The sequence below is a fragment of the Gamsiella multidivaricata genome (assembly GCF_025024155.1).
Source record: "Gamsiella multidivaricata strain RSA 2152 chromosome Unknown BC939scaffold_3, whole genome shotgun sequence".
NCBI classification, from domain to species: domain Eukaryota; kingdom Fungi; phylum Mortierellomycota; class Mortierellomycetes; order Mortierellales; family Mortierellaceae; genus Gamsiella; species Gamsiella multidivaricata.
In genome coordinates this window covers 467,334-485,607 of record NW_026251711.1, presented here as the reverse complement: position 1 = coordinate 485,607, position 18,274 = coordinate 467,334, and the positions used below count along the sequence as shown (strand labels likewise).

Here is an 18,274-nt window from a genome sequence, read left to right as displayed (position 1 = left end):
GACCCAGCACGATGGGAAATGGGAGTACGTCTTCCTTTTCTGCTTTCCTGTTTGTCGGTAATTTACACCTCACTCACACCCCACTCACACCACACTCACACCCCCACTCACACCACACTCACACCCCCACTCAACTGCCTCCACGCACTCTCAGTCTATCTCACCCATCCCTATGGGCCCCGCCTATTTTTTTAGATCGATAATAAATAGAACGTTGGCACTATCTCTTCCTTTCTTCCTTGGGATCTTTTCTCCCCGTCTTCTCTCTCTCTTTCTGCCATTCCATCTCGCCCTTGGGTGGATCGGCTGACCACCTGAAATACAATCAGAAAAGGCAAGCCATATAGGCGCCTTCTCATGGACGCGTGTCGATGCCGCGAACTGGCTCCACGTTGCCCATTCGACATTGATTGTTGTCAAATAGACCTTGATCGCGGACCAGCACGTAAGATGACCGAAATAGCCACTGTTTTGGTTGATGGGTTGCAGATCTGTGAATAAAAAAAAAAGGAGCTAACCAGCCAGATTATTTTATCATCTGTGCCATAGCGAAATGGTGTGCCTGGAACCACGACTTGGCACTACTGACAACACAACCCCAGCCACCAGCCCACCGTCCCACCGTCGCCAGTCCCTCTCAACGCGTCGCCCGCCCCTCTCAACGCGTCGCCCACCCCTCTCAACGCGTCGCCAGGCCGTACCAACTAGACCCTCAGCACCACATGGAGGGACGCCTTATTTTTTTAATATTTTTTTATACCTTTCTATTTATTATGGACATCGAGAACCATGTCACACCCCTGGTCGTGCCGTCCTACACGCAACACGCCGTCCGATGTCCACAGCCCTTTTTATTTTATTTTATTTTTTATCTTCTGATTCAAATTTATCCTTCCCTCCCTCTCCCCATGCCCGATCTTTCGGGCCTTTACCCTAAGGGCGCGTTCGGCGAATTCCAGCCCTTTTCCTCCTCTTCCTCTTTCGTCCTATTCTCCTAGCGCCGATTACTCGTCCTGTCGCGCGTGCTTATAATCCGCGCCTGCTCTTATTTAATACAGGTATCAAACATCGCGAGTTCAGGTCGAAAGTAGGGGGGGGGGGGGGCTATTATCTTTTTTATTTTTCTTCTATTTTGTTGTGCTGCTACAATGTAACTCAAATCTTCAACTGTTTCGACCCGTTCTTTTATATTCTACGGTCGTAATCCTCGTTGTGTTTTCTAACGAGAGGAGAGGTTTTACTCTATTGCCTCACGGAATCGGAGTAAAGAAAAAAAAAAAGGAAGATTTGGGAGACATAGAAAAGAAAGGGCACGCGGGACAAAAGGGGGGGGGGGATTGGAAACATCTTTATCGGCTGGTCGGCTGGTCGTCGAAATCCGGAAAGAGGGTGGCAAATCGAAAGAAAAAATCGAGAGAGAAAGAGTTAAAACAAAAAAGACGGAAAGCACTTGCAAACTCTTAGTTATTCTGATATCGACCTGGTAGATAGGGGGATTTCCTCGCACATTATTATCGTGAATAAATTCCACAGAAATTATTCTGTGTTTTGTTTTTTTTCAAAATGATCTGAGGGCCGCATGGACGTGTTTCAACGGTGTATTTGTTTACTACTGCTGCTGCTGTGATGTGGTAATATTATTATTATTATTGCTACTGGTGCTACCAAAAATTCACTAATTGCGTACTACGGTCTGTTCGCGCTTCTGATCGACTGGAATGTGCCATCGCCCTTTTTGTGGAACAACAGGTCATAATTCTCAATCCGGTTAGAGAAAAACAACTTTAAAAAGCTAGGCTATCAACAGCCCTCTGCGACAAAGCGAAAAAAAAAACGCCGCTTGTCGATTACATAAACCCTCAAGTATCGGAATGCCCGTGATACAGAGAAGGGATATCGGCCGTGATTGCTTGTTTGGGAGAAGTACAAGTGTATGGAAATAGTGTCCTTCCTCTATCGGCCCTTTTTTTTTTTTTTTTTTTTTTTTTTTTCAAGAGGATGTCGACGACCTTCTTCTTCATTATCCATCAGAACCCATTCATAACATGGTAAAGTACTCATGAGCAACAGGCTAGTCTTTACTCGGCCAGGTACAAGCATCCTGCACATACTCTCCAACAGATGACAGGTAGGCAGGTCATGGTCACTGTTACTGCATCTTCTGTAAGAACGACTTTCATACTCTTAATTCTATTTGATACTTACTATTTTGAGCCGGCAGACTTACTCGGCTTCCACAGTATTGCTGCGGTCTTTCTTTCCTTTTTTTTTTTTTAAAAAAAAAAAAGATGCAAAAGTCGGTTTCTCGAAAGCCGGTATCTCATGCGCTAGCGTCAGATAAGAAACCGGAATAATTTCACGGATAATACAGAGGCCACACAGAGAACAAGAGTGGTTTATCATCTTTTGACTGAACTCATCCAGCTTTAGCCATAAAGACGAGGCTGAATAATAAGCCAGGGCCCCCTGCGTTTACAAGGATAAAGGATGGGTACGATCGATTTGGTACGCGTAAAAGGGCGGTGTCTGTTATTGTTTTATTGTTTTATTATGATGATAAAACTCATTCAAAGGCGGGTGATCACCAAGCGTTCCGTTTACCCGCCATTTGAAGATATGTCAGGGCTGCCCAATACTCAGACCTGGAACACCCTCCCTTGCGCCGTGACCTCACCAAATTGACTTGCGACACTTTGAGTCAACAGTGTAGGAAAGACGTCTAGCCGCTATTTTTGTTCGGGCACTTCGAAAGCATGGCTTCATTTGTATCCGGAAAGAAAGCATGTCCCTGTAATCGTTATTCAAATCCCGGGAATCCTGACTAGCCAGTTGGGGTGAAAGTTATTCAAATTATTGTTGATAACGACGGTACCCTTTGATTTGGCATATTCTGCACACGCTTGCAGGACTCGAAGATGCATAAGTCCCAAGTTCACCTGGGAGAAAGTCCAGAATGTTTGCAGAGATGTTCTTGGGAGGAAATTCTTCCTCTTCTTGATGTTGAATACAGGCCGTACCTATATAATGTTGATGCCCTCGCCGGCGATCGGAGATACATATAGCTGCAAAGAGGGTAAGCCTTACTTGGAACAACCACGGTTAAAGTAGGGTATGGTGCCGTTGATTGAAACCAATGCTGCGATTGATGCCCAGATAATCTTGAATTTTAAACAGGCGTCGAATACGTGTAAACGCGACATTTTTCAGCACTCTGTCGCTTAATATGCGGGCGGTGTAATGTGGTGAAACTGGCTCTGAGCTTTCAGTTAAAGGCAGCATTACTGAATGCAGACCCACGTGGGTGGGAGAATGAATAAAATCCGGGGCAGGGCAGTATTTGCTCCTGGTTCCTTTTTACTCCCTAGAAACTCTTTGATGAACATTTGCCCATTCTGAGTTGAACGCATCGATTACCCTACCACACTGTGCGACATCCGTTTGATATACCCTACCTCAGTTGGCTTTCACACGCATCGCCCAACAAGAATAGGGACGGGGTTTATGCTCTCCTTTCTTCCACCACTAGACGTCGTGCGTGCTCAACAGCTAGTTCCTTTGTTCTGAGACCCCAGCAGTTCGATTGCATTTCTATCCACCCTCTCGATCCTTTTTAGTGATAGTACTGAGTGAGGTTTGCCCCTCCCTCTTGTGCAGCATCGTTTATCTTAAGTACAGCGAATGAGTTGCTCTTCTTGGTTCCCACACACTTTCCGTGGACACAGAGGGGGACCCTGCAAAAGATGGCTGTGCCCATTTTTTTTATTTTTATTTTTTATGGGGAATGCTATAACCCCAAAGAGGTCTAGTGTTACTTACGAGTCCGTGCAGTTCGCGCGGAGGTGTAGTATTGTGGGACACAAAAGCAGCATATTATCTAGCTGATATTCAAAGCTAAGGACCTAAAGCACAGGATCCCTCTTCCCACATCAAAAGCGACCGGCGGAGGTTTAGTTGAGAGGAAGTGCCGATGTAGCTGTACTCTTTGCGCGCGTGAAAGAGGTGGTAGCTAATAGTATCAGCAGCACAGCAACACGAGTACGAACGTGTTTAGGAAGTAGGGATGAGTTGTAGCAGTACAAAGGTCGCTTGGCCGTGTCTGAGACGATCGATGTCCCGGGTGTGAGAGGGGCGTGCGAGGGGCGTGCGAGGGGCGTGCGAGGGGCGTGCGAGGGAATGAAGGAGTTCCATGGACAAACAAACCCTGTGCATGCAGGCTGAATCATCGGTAGGTGGTAGATAAGGTGACGGGGTTTTCCCACGTTCTGTTTGAAAATTGGAAATTGGCGGCTGGACGACCCGAAGACTCATCGATGGTCAGCACTGGTCTTGGATAGGAAGGTTTGCATCCACTGAACCCTATCCTGCGAGTGCAACGGCCCTTTGGCCCCCTCGTCCCGTGTCGTCGTCTCTCACGCTCCTCCTCACACGCCCTTCCCTCCCTCCCTCCTTCTTTTCCTCTTTTCCTTTGAGATAAATAGCGACACCCGCCCATCTCTCCTCCTCTCTTCTCTTCTTCTTCTTCTTCTTCTTTTCTTCACGTCTTTGTTGTCTCTGCTGCCTCTCCTCTCGCACCCCTCCTTCTCTTTCTACCCACGCACCACACACACGCCACCATGTCTTCTGCTGCTACCTCATCCACAAAGGGCCGCGTGCTCCTCGCCTACTCTGGCGGACTGGACACATCCTGCATTCTCGCATGGCTGATCGAGCAGGGCTACGAGGTCATGTGCTACATGGCCAACGTCGGACAGGAGGAGGACTTTGATGCCGCCGTCGTCAAGGCCAAGGGATGCGGTGCCACCAAGATCTTTGTCGAGGTAAAAGCCCATCTCGTCTCTGTCAAGCCTTCGCTTGACTCCGCTTTGCTGCTTGACTGTTTTTTTTTTCTTTTTCTCCGCAATCGTCGTAGCCTGGTAATTGACTAACAGATCGTGTAATTATTTATCGGGATATGAATAGGATCTTCAACGTGAATTCGTCGAGGAGTTGATCTACCCCGCTGTCCAGGCCAACACCATCTATGAGGGAGTTTACCTTCTTGGAACTTCCCTCGCCCGCCCCGTCATTGCTCGTCGCCAGGTAATATAGTTGATTCAACCATGGGCAGAAACGGACGCGCGACAAAGGACGGACCAGATCAGATCAGCCTTCTTTTTCTTGTTTTCTGTTTCTTTTGATCTGGTCAGAGGACGAAGAGGGAGTCATCCTGAAAACGATAATCATAATTTTCGCGACTGAAAAACTTTATTTATTTATTTATTTGTTTTTTTGGTTCTTTGTTTCTTGTGCTAGATGGAGATTGCTGCCCGCGAGAACTGCCAATATGTCTCTCACGGATGCACTGGCAAGGGTAACGATCAGGTCCGCTTCGAGTTGGCGTACTATGCCCTCAAGCCCGATATCAAGGTCATCGCCCCCTGGCGCATCCCTGGTAAGTCTTCCTCTCTGTTATTTTGTTTCCAGATCGAAGCTTGAACCAATATCTATCGCTTTCCCCAAAGTCAAGGCCGTGACTGTCCGAGATCATCAGCAGAACCAGGATCCTAATCTCCACCCTCTGCAATCATGCTACGTCCACAGAATTCTACGAGCGCTTCCAGGGCCGCAAGGACCTGCTCGCCTTCGCCACTGAGAAGAACATCCCCGTGGTCCAGACGGCGGCCAAGCCCTGGTCGACGGATGAGAACCTCTTCCACATCTCATACGAGGCCGGAATTCTCGAGGATCCCAATGTGACCCCACCCAAGGACATGTGGAAGCTCACTGTCGATCCCGAGGATGCCCCCAACACCCCCGAGCGCATCACCATCGAATTCGTCCAGGGTAAGCCCGTGAAGGTAATCAACAACTCGAAGGACAACAAGACCGTCGAGGGTGGACTCGAGATCTTCCTTTACTTGAACCAGTTGGCCCGTCAGAACGGAATCGGACGTCTGGACATTGTCGAGAACCGATTCATCGGTATCAAGTCCCGTGGATGCTACGAGACCCCAGCTGGCACGATCTTGCGTGTCGCCCACATGGATCTTGAGGGTTTGACCCTCGATCGCCAGGTCCGTAACCTGAGGGATCAGTTCGTCACTCCTCAGTACTCAAACATCTTGTATAACGGACAGTACTTCTCCCCCGAAGCCGAGTTCTTGTTGTCGGCCATCGCTGCCTCCCAGAAGACCGTCAACGGTGAGGTTCGTCTGAAGTTGTACAAGGGTAACGTCATTGTCGAGGGACGTTCGTCAAAGTCCAACAACCTGTATGATATGGAGGAGTCCTCCATGGATGTCCAGGGTGGTTTCTCCCCTGTTGATTCTGAGGGATTCATCAAGATCCAGTCCATCCGTCTCAAGAAGTGGGGTCTCAACCAGAAGCTCGTCTAAGTCCGGACGGAGGGAGAGAACACAAGCACATTTATCCTCAGCCAACCAACCGAAATTAAATAAAGATCTGCACCCAGGCATTGTAACATAAACCTCTGTTTTGCCATCTTGTAGCCGAATTGGAATTGCAACGCTTCCTTCACGTTCAAGGTCAAGATAAAATGCTGGTCGTCTGTGTGCAGACCAGCTCTACAGGAGTAATGGATGCAATAAGGGTGTGCGTTTTGATAGGCAGAGATTGAACTTTTGTCTGGCTACTCCCCTCGAGCCAGATCCTCGTCAATACTGCCTTGGCGCATCCCTCCTCCTTTGGGTGTATACATGTAATTCCTTTTTTTCTGCATAGGGTTTAAATGCAATATTTTTATTCCTTTGAGACTGGTTTTGCTCCACAGAGGCTCTCTCTCATTTTCCCCGTGGCTCGTGCTGTGTCGACGCTGGTGCTGCCTTTGGCCCACCTCTTTTTTTTTCTTTTTTTCTTTTTTTCTACAGCGTTGCTAGTGCCGAGTAGGCTCTGTGTTCTGATTATTATCGCATAAGCTTACACCGATAACACTTAGACAGATATCGTTGTTATTAACCTCAACAAGACTGTTAGAGCGAGGGATAGGGCTGGCGACCGAGACGGTGAGCAGCATGGTGGCAAGGACCAGGACCAGGACCAGGACCAGGGAGGCACTGGCGGTAGAATGGGACCGTTTGTGTTCGATAAGCGAGTGGACAGGTAGGTGTGTGTGGTGGACCTTTGAAGGGATGGTGTTAGTTAGTGTAAGAACATGAAATTTTTTTTTTCTTTCTTTTTTTGCATCTCATTAAGGTTGTCCTTACTGTTGGGCGGTTCTTGTTACGCGTTGTTTTTTTTAACGAGTCTAGAGGTCTTGAGGCGGAAGGGAGAGGGATCGGTTGAGTTTTGGGTGCCGGGCAGTCTGGAAATGTGGCCTTCTTTATATATGATTATCCAAGGCCATCCATCTCCTGCCTTTTTTATTTTTATTTTTATTTTTTTTCCTGTATCCCTCTGGGGGAGACCCGGAATTGTAAATGGTAGCCTTACCTCTGAAGAATAATCAGCATGATTTCTAAGGGGGCCGACATGGAGACGCGAATCCTGTGAAAAACTAAAAAACGAGGAGGAGACACACACTGCTTTCTGCACAAGATGGACCAGGCAACAAAGAGATGGATAGACATCCTTTGTTAGGCCAAAGGCGACGCGTTTAACCTTTGTATGCCCTCCTTCCTCTCCTCCGAAAACCTTTCCTTGTTGAACATCTCTGCAGCAATTCACTCGCTCCAAACATTGGCGCAAGAATCAGAGCAGAAATTGCTTGGGTCTAGCGCGTCCATAAATTGATGAAATTCCAAACGGAAGAAGGGATAGGAGGAATGTTGGCGCTATAAAGAGCTCCAGTCGATTCAGTCGGCAAAAAAGAGCTTCTCGTTATCAAAAGAGATACACTGCCATCTGCGATCTTGACTCAAAGTCCATGTCAAAAACCCAAGAATTTGTTTTTATGATTTACAGGTAAAAGCTACTATATACACCTCGATAGACACTACTCTCCCTCCTCGTCTATTTGTAAATGTACAGGCAAAATCTTCAAAAAGAAAAAAAAAAAAAAGATCCAGAGTCTTTCAATTTCCTTGCTTGCTTGTCCCTACCACCCGGCGCCATTACTACCAGTATTGCCATTATTCCCATTGTTGCCTCCATTACCTCCTCCACCGCTGTTATTGTTGTTATTGTTCAAGTGGCCTAAATGAATATTCATCGGATTTCCGGGTCCAAATCCAAGTCCTCCATTGTTGCCATTGTTCAAGAACGCTGACGGATCCATGAACTGGTTCTGCTGATTCTGCTGAGCCTGTTGCGCCGTTTGCTGTTGCTGGTGCTGCTGGCCATTCAAGAACGGGACGTGTATGCCTCCAATAGTCGTCGTCGATGTCATGTTCCCCATCCCAGGGCCACCGTTTGGGTTATTTGCAGCAGCTGCTGCAGCGGCTGCCATCGCAGCGTTCTGGTTTTGGCGCATAATGTTCATGAGCTGATGGCTCGTCAGCACGCCGGGGCCACCAGGCTGTCCTTGCGGAGGGAACGCAATTGACATCGGTATGGGTTGCTGCATACCTCCCACTGTCCGCATCTGGTTCTGGAGGCCCTGTGGTGGGAATGGGTGAAACTGCTGTGATTGTTGCTGCGTCTGAAACGGTAGTCCAGTTATTTGTTGAGACTGCTGAGATACTTGAGGCAACGATGCAGAGGTCGCCATGGGCTGAATCAAAGGAGCAACCATGTCTGCTGCAGTTGTCGCTGACATAGCAGAGGAGACGGAAGAGGCTGGGGTCGTCGTCATTGTCGTACTGGCAGTGGCCTCCGCAGTAGCTTGTGTAGCTTTGATGCCCTTTCCTGCACGGTTGGTCTTGCCTCCACGGGATGTCTTAGTGGTTGCCACCACTCCTTTAGCAGGCTTGGTCGCCGTCGTTGCAGCAGTCTTCTTCTTACTAGACGCCGTTACAGCTGCAGTTGTCACTGGTGCAGCTGGGGTAGATGTGGCAGGAACAGCCAAAGGCGTAACTGCAGCAACTGAAGCGATACCCGCCTTTAGTAAATCACCTGCGTCGCTTGATTGATTTTCCTCCTTCTTTTCAACAACTTCACCATCCTCTATGACGATTGCCGTAGCTACTGTATCTGCCGTCTGCTGAATCGGCTGAATCGGAATGTTGTTGCTCCCGCTATTCAAGCTGCTATCCCATGCCATCGAGTTCACATCCAAATCCTCGTCGTTCAAGATCTGTCCTTCTTCCAGCTCCGGATCTGGCTCCTGCTGTCGTGACAAAGACGACACCGATCTAGATTGCGCTATCCTCTCCGATGAGTCGGGTCCGAACAAGTCCATGTCCATCATATTACCAGCACTACCGCCTGATGACATTGCAGTGCTTAGACCAGTATCTGTTCCCATCAGGACCTCAGCCTGCTGTTTCTGTTGCTGCTGTTGATGCAGCTGCAGCTGTTGCATCATTAGTTGCTCCTGCTTCTGCTGGTGGTGTAGCATCAACAGTTGCTGCTGGTGTGAGTGATCGTATTCGCACGGTCTCCGCTGCTCCTCAACTAAGATCAACTCTTGTTCGTCATCGCCGCCACCATGACCCAACTTGAACTGCGTCTCGTACGTTGTCCTGTCTGTAGGCCTCCGGATCTGTTTTGCGCCGAAGAGGGTGAGAGAAATTGAAGTGTCGTTCGCATTGTCGTTGGCGGATGAAGAGGAGGTCGATAAAGACGGTCCAGAAAGTGAAGACGAAGAGCCTGCCGTGCCACTGCTGTCTCCATTGACAAGTCCGGTGGAGGTGGATAATCCGGAATCCGAGAGTCCCAAACCAAGAGCAGGGCTTTGGGAAGGCTGCTGGTGTTGGTGCAGCTGCTGATGGGGGTTCTGATCCACATCTCCGACGCAGTCCTCGAGCCAATCCCATGGCCTTGGCTGGATTTCCTTGGCTCCCTTCGTTCCTGGATCTCCAGATGTACGGAGGCCTGTGAAGTAAACGTTGTGTTGCTGAAAAGGCAAGATTCTGAAAATCCTACTCGCGAAAACAGTAGGAATCGAGCTGGTCATCTGGGGTAATCCTGTTCGCAACTGGTTTAAGATATCGTTTCTCATCGCCTTGGAATCTGCCCCTCCTCCACTCAAACCACCACTAAGCAGAAGGACTTCGTCCATCAAACACGAAACCATGTCCAGACAGAATTCAAACAGTCGTTCCTCTGAGCCCTGACCGTGAATGATTGAAGAGACAAGGAGGTTGGTCAGGCGAATAACATAGGTCGTCAGATCACATGCTGTTGAGGATGGATGCTGCAGGATCACAGGCAGCAGCGGGACCAGAAGTCGAAGTCTCAGGCAGAGCGATGTCCGAAGATCGACCAACTGGATTGGCGGGTCCCCAGAGGACTGGAATTGCTGTTGTTGATATGGGGCCGTGCTCTCGTTCATCAGGTGCGGATGGCTTTGGGTAAAGTGATGGCGCTGCAGTGACGCATTGAGCAATAAATCCTCCATGTCTCTCCCTCCCGATTCGCTGTCCTGCACGACCTTGGACGCTTCCTCATACGAGCACCCGATGGCATGCATCACGTCAAAGTATCGGATCCTATCCTCGAATTTTTTGAGTTGCCACAGAAGGCTCTTCGCAAATTCAATCCTATTTTCAAGTTGGATAGCATCCAAACCCTGCAATACTGACGCTGTCATGTTGTTGTTGGTATTTGTTGGCTGTGAGCTACTGGGTGTCGAGGCTAATGGCGTTGCACTTGCGGCAGATGTCTGACTTGACAATAGTTCCTCTGTGACCAACGACAGTGGTGGTTGACCTTCCTTCATCAGGATCTCCATCACATAATGGAAGTTGCTCGCGATCTGAACATAGTCTGCGCTGCTGACGGGTCGCTGCAGAATCATGACGTTGTAGGGAAAGAAAACGTTGGGATTTCCAGCCAGGATGCCGTATCCATACCGAATAAACTATATTTCGTACAAAAACAATACGTTAGCGCGAATGCAAGGTGCAAAACGTGGGCGGATCAAAATACTGACGTCGCCAAAAGTACGTATTATTACCTCCTCGACGGCATCGCTCCTCATACCGACAAGCATTCGTCCCAGAAGCTCCTTGTCCACGGTCTCCGAGAGGACAAATTCTTGGAAAAAGATGTGGATCAGCTGCTGAAGTGAGTCGCCCGCCGCTCCGTTTCCACCGCCATCGACCCCTGTGTCTGATAGACCCATCGAATTCGTCACCTGAGAAGAAGCTCCGGTGCCCAAGGTCATGGTCACGCCCTCCATCATCATTAGTCCGTCCGAGGTTATTGATGCAGCGCCGGATGATGGAGTCGAGCCCTGAGCAGTGCCATCCTTGGAATTTCTGTCCCCGACAGTGCGCTTTTCTCGGGTTGCGCGCTCTATCATGACATTATCCAGCAGCAACCAAAACTCGATCTTGCATCGATCAAACATCCAGCGATCGACTCGCGAGAATATAGAACGGAATGTTCTCTGTTGGATCATGCTGGGTGTCAGTGCTGCATCGCCATAGGTATCCAGAAGCATCAGACCGTCATGGCTCTCCGCTACCAACATTTGGAAGGTCTCCATCATCTTACGGTCGACAACTTCCAGATGCTTCTTGTTGTCCTGAGTGTTAGTGCCGATGCTCTTGCTGTCTCCTGGCATTCTGCTTCCAATTGCTCCTGCCTGTGATTGGTCTTGCCGGGTCTGCAAAAACATCTTATAGGCACCGTCAACGTTCGACAGACACCTCTCGCGCAGCCAGTCTGCAGAAAGGGCCCAATCTTTGCGGTATTCATGGATCTCATGCAGCACCTTGTGGTTCAGGGGCAGGCACGACTCGACCCAGACCAAGTCTCTGCATATCTGGAACTGCACCAGCATCATCTGCTGCTCCATCAAAGACGAGGTGAACGAAGAAATACCCTCCGACTCCGAGTTCTGCTCGTTCCGCAACTGCTGCTGCATAGCCATAAGTCGCGAGTATCTCTGAGTTTGTAATGCATGGATCTCTGCGATCGTCAGTTGGATCCCGAGCCGGTGGGTATGATGCTCGAGTGAAAGGCCATGATGACTTGCTCCATAGGCGTGACTCGCTCTTGGGTCCGAAAAAGCGTCCTCCAGAAGCAGTAACCTTAATAAGACAACGATGGTCATGCAAAGACGCAACGTGGACTCGTCAGGGACATTCTGATGCTGGTGTTGTTGTTGCATCTCGTCCAGCTGATCCCCATGGGTATCCATATGCGATAAGGGCTGCTGTATTGTACTCGCTAACTTGGTCAGTGTCGCCCCACACATATCCTGAACCAATACCTCAATCGAACAAAAGCCTTGGATCACCAGCTGCACCATGAATGACAGGAACCAAATGGGCTGGCTTTCATCTCCAGCTTCCTCGTCTCCATGCGTTGATGCTCCCAGGACTGATATCATCCAATCGACATCATGAAGGCGTAACCAAGACAGGACCACCTCGTTCATGCAGCCATTGCCGACACGTTCCGCCATTTCAACCAAGAGTTCTGCATACAGTCTGGATATCCGAACGATTTCCTGAGTCGCAGTCGCAGATGAGAAACCGGTACCGTTCATCGCATTATCCAATCCTGCACTACTGCTCTTCACTGCGGCGTCCAGTTTCCGAAGCGCATCAATACACCCGTCAAAAAGACGTAAGGGCCAATGTGCCAGTCCACCGTACTTGAAATGCAGAGACGACGCCATATTGGAGACAGCTGTTGGGGATGGGTCCTTGGGCAAGCTCTGAAGCTCCTGAAGCTGTGCGGGGATGGTGGCGCCTGTCGAGGTTGATATCTTTGAGGTGACAAGATCAGCCTCCATCTATTCAAAGAAAAATGTATTGGTGATCTTAGAATTGGTACTTTGATAGAGTCGCATTTCGTATCTACAGCACATCCTCTCACCTGAGCACGAATGTCCTCTGGAACGTTATGCGCCTCCAATGCCAAGTATCGAGGCAGTGATTTGTAGATCACATTCTTGGACTGGAGGGAATAGTGCTATTCGAATCAAGACAAGTGCCAATGAGTTCATTAGAAACTGCGTGCGCGGAAGAACATAATGGCCAATCGTCCCTCCCCTGTGATATCCATTATCCACACCTTTGCAAGGATCGCCTGGGAGAACTTTGTGAGGACGCCCATGGCTGTCCACACCATGCAATGCTTCTTTGCCACGTTCACAACATATGTCAGCAGAGCCTTGTCCGATGTATGATCTAACAGCCATATACACGTCTATTTCGGAAGATGATAAACATTACATATTGAGTAAGCAGATCATCGAATAACAACATCCAGATCAAAGACTCAGCTGGGAGCCTGGGTACCTACATCGTATAAAGAATGGAAATCGCTTGCCACTTCCATAACATTCACAACTGTCGCAAACTGCCTCACATTCAGAAGTGACGATCCTGGCGAGGTCATGACTCTCCAGTTGTCCTCTCCAATCTGAATATGCTTGACCACATACGATTTGACAGCGTTGAGCAGCCACTGAGATGTTACGCGGAGCTGACAGAATCTGCTAGCCGACAGAATAAGCTCCATATACTGAACAGACAAGGGTATCGCCAATTCTTGGCCGTCCTGTGGCGAGTCCTTAATCGGAACAGTGATATTGGCAGCTAATAAGCGGATTAGATGTTTTCAGGATGTCAGAGTAGACCCACTTATTGGATACAAAAGCTGAATTCTCGACCGCTGATTACCTTCTGAGGAAAACATGTGTGGCAGCTTTGATTTGATCTGCGCTGTAATAGTTTCGAAGCATTCACGATCATACTCGTCCTCGCCATTGACTCCATAGAGCACAACTCGACGCTGGTTCAAGTGATGCGCCTGTGCGTCCTTGTGGAGCGGAAAAGATTGCAAATACTTTAAATGCCTCAACGTCGACTCCTGACCACGCTTGCTCGGTTGTAGATCACCTCTTGCAATGAGTCGCTGCAGGTATTGCTGATACGAGAACAGGCGGTCGTGGATAAGGTTGCCAAAGAGTCGAGCAATAGCTTCCAAAGTATCTTCGCTTCCATGGGTGCTGTGTTGTTGGTGGTGGCCATGGTTTAGGTCCAGATGATGAGTTGGTTGAAGGTGTGTTCCATTGAATGAGTCTAAAAATTCAAGTAATGCTCCCTGTAGTCTCGACGTTCTCTCGTGAAGAGGAACTCGAGGTGAAAGAACAGGGCTCTCACGCCAGATACCGAGCAGCGTTCCGGCAAGGTAGATCCTGTGATGTCCATAGCGAGAGTTGGTAATGGCCCATTCACAAAGTGTATTCACCCTGGACCTCCAGGCCCCTTCTAATCGCTGAGAGGACGAGGGGGAGGGCGCTTCTGGTCGTACGAAATACGCCGATGTTGGTGAAAAAACAGATTTTGAGGGCGAGGGCGGTATTGATGAACACGAGTAACTCTCGGTGCCTTCTGCAAAGTACTCGTGCGCTACTTGCTCCATATCCGATGTATGATCCACCTTGTCAAGAATCTGTCATGAGAATGGAGTTTCGTCAGATATCTGGTCTCAAGATCCATTGATATAGGTTGCCCGTTATATTCTGTCCCTTACATCGACGTTGGATCCTAACCGTCCAGTCTTGCTTGCATTGTCTGCTCCACTTGAATTCAAATCTGTAAAGACTTGCACCCTGGCACGAATCATTTTGTAGTTTGCCTCAAGAACTGACTCAACGTTCGGGAATACTGTCGGCTTGTGTGAGACCGATTGAATGTCATGGAGAAGCACCTGTTGCAGCAAAGTCGAATGAGTCGCCCATGCCTTGGGTATTACAAACATATCTGGCGTCGATAAAAATATGGACTGATAGCAAGAACGTTAGTTTTGAATAGAATTGCGTTGAATGGTTCTTTGTGCTTGTTGCAAACGACGACCAGAAATTGTACCTGGAGCATCCTTTTGAGTTCCAGCTCAAGGTATGCATATCGAAACACAGGTTGGTTGTACGAGGGATGCCTTTGCACCTATAGGTATAATAAAAAGGTCAGTGTCAGTGAAGCACCCATGGGTTTGTATAAAGGCTTACACTCCTGACTATGACTGAGCGCTTCACTTACGGACTGAAGGGTGCTTAAGAGCCCCTCGATTAACAACCTCATTAAAAGCCTTGATCTTGCGTACTCGGATAAAAACATGGATATCAGGCTCAGCAGTAGGGCGACTTGTTCGAACCCAAGCGATGATAATTGCTCCACTGTGGCTCTCAGGAAATGCCGATGATCCAATAGCCCCTCGTTGTACTGCCATTTCGTCAACATCACTGAGTAGCGCCACTTGGCTTCCCATTTTTCCTTGGCCTCCTCGCTTGACCATGGTTTCACGTTCTGGGCGCCACTAGCGGGGTTCAGTGCAGATGCAGCAGGTTTGACGACTGAGTGTGGATTGATCTCCAGAAGCTGCTTCTTCAGGAACATATTGACGGTCAAAGTCCAGTCGGTTGAATACTGGTTCTGAGTTGACGAGGGTCGACTCCGCTGGGCCTGCATCTCACTCAACGCCACGATCTTGATGTACCATGTTGCACGCATCATTGGCACCTGTCGCTGAGCCAGGGTCTCCAGCAGTTTCTCTGATTTGAATCCATGAGGCACACTTCTGGAAAGTCGACGCAGTGATACTGTTCCTGAAAGATCCGCCATCCATTGTTCCTTCTTTTGATCGTTGAGTGTGGCGCGACTGGGTGGCCTGAATGTACTCGGCCTACAGCGATGGAGTATATGTAGGGGTTCCTAGTGAGTATTGTTTTTGTCCACTAACACTGCAATCCGCGTGAATTTTGAATACGCGTCGACTTACCCTGTGATTTTGCTGGATTCTTGTCTCTTTTTCAACACCTCCACCATGAACGCTCCGAGATCGTGGAGCTTTTTGGGATCCTGAAGTCCATCGGCCAAGATTCCCTGGGCAGAGACCGTCTCATTCTGTTGTTGTATTCCAAAAATAATAATAGTTATGAGGAACAGTGTTCTTTTCCTTTCTGTAGTCCTCACTATCCAAGTGATCACAGAATAAGTACCTGAATAATGCCCTTGTCCATGTATCCCGTTTTGACATTATTGGATGTCATTTGATCCTCTTCCTGTCCTGGCTTCTGTGGAAACACACCAGGGTAACCTTAAGATCGCGCATAAATCCATGTATAGATATTAGGCACCGGTTCTCTTACACAGCTTTGTTTTTGGTCATCCTCCAAATATATCTGCACAATTGCCGCTCGACATTATTCTGTTGGAAGATCTCTTCGTTTAATCACAGACGTCCAGTCGTAAATCTTGCCACTCCAAAATTGCTTACCCAGATCGCTGGTCCTGTGCAGTTTCTTTTGTTTTAGTGGTGGTTGCAGGACGTACCGCCGCAATGGTGAAGGGGAGTGACTTTTGCTCGAGCTTGGATATGCCGATGATGAGGGCGAGGAGGCATACGGCGAATGAGTCGGCGTCGTGTGTTGGGATGCGTGTCCGTATGGCATCTGATTGTTATTATTATTATTGTTGTTGCTTCCATAGGGCATTCCCGAGGCACTCGAAAATCCGCCGCCGTAACCTCCTGGTCCACTTGGTCCGGAATTGACGCCACCATGGTAGTTGAGACCTGGAGGCACGATATTGCGTCCTGTTGGAAATCCCATGCGACCCGGCACCGGAGGACCTTGCCCGGGAACATTGTTCATGGGCATGCCTCCTGGTCCGACGGGAACGCCTCCTGATCCTGTCGGATATGGTGGAAAGGCACCCCGAGGATGACTGGTAGCATGGTGGCCTAATAGACATAGACACAGACACAGACACAGGACACGTTAGTAATTCGATGCTTTTTAGTTCGAAGTCGCGTTTCAGAGCCATCTAGTCTTGTGGCGGTTGGTGCATAACGAGCAGGTGACATGGTATCGGTGCATGGGTCGAAGAAGAGGATGATGAGCTACAGGTAAGGTATGCGTACCTGGGTATTTTGACATTGTAGATCTATGCGGGGTGAGCTGATGGCGCCTTGGGGAATGAGGGGTATGGATGGACTAGTCCTGGAAAGGGATGGATCGAAGCAAAAGAGAAGAGATGCCTTGATGGAGTGGGGAGGAGCGTCGGGGGATCAAGATGCGAAGACAGGACGCGGATCCATCGAGTGGTTATGGATACAGTGGGTTAGGCCAGGTTCGATCGATTGCTGGGTGGGCGATGGGGCGAATGAATGATGTATATTCAGCAGGTGGATAAGGAGGAGAGGTGTTGATATCCTGAAGGGTTTCGTGAGGGAGGCGTGCAAGAGGTGGGTTATACGCGCAACTGCAACTGCAACTGCAAAGAAAGACGGGCCAGTGAGCTGAAAGTTGGATAATTGAGAAGGGAACTCTAAATCCGCGCAACTGCAATGTCGTCCAAGGGCGATGCGATGCGAAGTGATCTGCAGCAGCGAAGTGCCGATGACGATGATGATGGTGAAGATGGTGAGGATGATGGTGAGGACGAAGGAGGTCAGGGTTGTGCAGCAGTGCCGCTGCGGCTGACGATGAAAGAAGCAAGAAGGAATTGAGGACAAAGAAGGTGTTGCGATGCTGAGCATGATCCCCTTTCCTTTTTTCCTCTGTGCCTGAGCCTGAGGGCTGTTGGACCAGATTGACCCTTTGATCAAGATAGGGGCCCGTGATCATTTTTATTTGATGAGGTGGTTACGTCCCGATACCACAGCGTTACTGCGCGGCATGCCCTCGCCTGGTTCTTTTTCATTCGGTCCCATTTAGGCCCCTCCCCCGATCGACCTTCTGGGGACTACGAACGGCTTTCTGTAGACATCCTCCGTATCCAGTTCCACACTCTCTTGGCGTCAGCAAATTAAACTTTACGATAGATTTCATTTCATTTTACTTACGGCTAGAGTGCCCTCTAGATATCACCCGCTCGGCCCCAGAAAAACAATCCTCGCCTTGATCACCGGATCCGCGTCTGCCAGCTACTTCTCCAACGACTGCCATCGTCTCACGAAGTAAAGAACGCTCGCACGCTTCATACGCAGTGCTGGACAGTAATTATTTCGGTCATCATCCACACAGATCACCTCCAGGATTCCATCTCCCAGTGTTGTATTGCTATCTACTCGAGATGGCTCCAGATACTGGAAAAACGCTCTCAATAGCAGGTCGATTTCCTGGCCTTTGCAAATATTCACGCTGCAAACATCTGTGGGACAACCATGTGCTGGCGCCTCATGAGGGATCCGTCTCATGATATGGAGTTGGCCATTGTCACCCCGATGAACCGGATTCGTAATCACTGCAGCGAAAAGATGTCTGATCCCATAG

General features: G+C 49.0%; 3 protein-coding genes across 3 annotated transcripts; 2 read left to right on the top strand and 1 right to left on the bottom strand.

Moving 5' to 3' along the window:
• The first annotated feature begins 78 nt into the window (after nucleotides 1–78).
• BC939DRAFT_436344 (uncharacterized protein) lies at nucleotides 79–1,085 on the top strand. Its single transcript, XM_051553581.1, has 2 exons — nucleotides 79–445; nucleotides 550–1,085. The coding sequence occupies exons 1-2, from the start codon at nucleotides 358–360 to the stop codon at nucleotides 996–998; spliced, it is 537 nt and encodes a 178-aa protein (XP_051417217.1). The 5' UTR covers nucleotides 79–357; the 3' UTR covers nucleotides 999–1,085.
• A 3,528-nt stretch (nucleotides 1,086–4,613) lies between these two features.
• On the top strand, nucleotides 4,614–6,374 carry BC939DRAFT_391762 (argininosuccinate synthase; the record flags this gene model as incomplete). The annotated part of the gene is made up of 4 exons (XM_051551981.1): nucleotides 4,614–4,817; nucleotides 4,960–5,079; nucleotides 5,293–5,431; nucleotides 5,581–6,374. The coding sequence occupies 4 exons, from the start codon at nucleotides 4,614–4,616 to the stop codon at nucleotides 6,372–6,374; spliced, it is 1,257 nt and encodes a 418-aa protein (XP_051417216.1).
• Nucleotides 6,375–7,863: 1,489 nt separating this feature from the next.
• On the bottom strand, nucleotides 7,864–17,141 carry BC939DRAFT_148532 (uncharacterized protein). Its single transcript, XM_051550205.1, has 13 exons — nucleotides 16,921–17,141; nucleotides 16,276–16,740; nucleotides 15,998–16,095; nucleotides 15,778–15,902; nucleotides 15,039–15,681; nucleotides 14,868–14,945; nucleotides 14,533–14,784; nucleotides 13,677–14,451; nucleotides 13,297–13,592; nucleotides 13,066–13,200; nucleotides 12,868–12,963; nucleotides 10,994–12,784; nucleotides 7,864–10,897 (listed from the first exon to the last, which is right to left on the bottom strand). Exons 1-13 carry the CDS (start codon nucleotides 16,934–16,936, stop codon nucleotides 8,033–8,035), a joined length of 7,635 nt encoding a protein of 2,544 aa, XP_051417215.1. The 5' UTR covers nucleotides 16,937–17,141; the 3' UTR covers nucleotides 7,864–8,032.
• Nucleotides 17,142–18,274: the final 1,133 nt, after the last annotated feature.

Bases quoted from the DNA above. Each gene is read 5' to 3' on its own strand.
- BC939DRAFT_436344 (XM_051553581.1), top strand. From the start codon at position 358: ATGGACGCGTGTCGATGCCGCGAACTGGCTCCACGTTGCCCATTCGAC. The intron at 446-549 runs GTAAGATGACCG...TCTGTGCCATAG, and splicing joins CCTTGATCGCGGACCAGCAC to CGAAATGGTGTGCCTGGAAC.
- BC939DRAFT_148532 (XM_051550205.1), bottom strand. The intron at 16,096-16,275 runs GTAAGCAATTTT...CGCGATCTTAAG, and splicing joins GCACAGGACCAGCGATCTGG to GTTACCCTGGTGTGTTTCCA. The intron at 14,452-14,532 runs GTAAGGGACAGA...TTCTCATGACAG, and splicing joins GGTTAGGATCCAACGTCGAT to ATTCTTGACAAGGTGGATCA.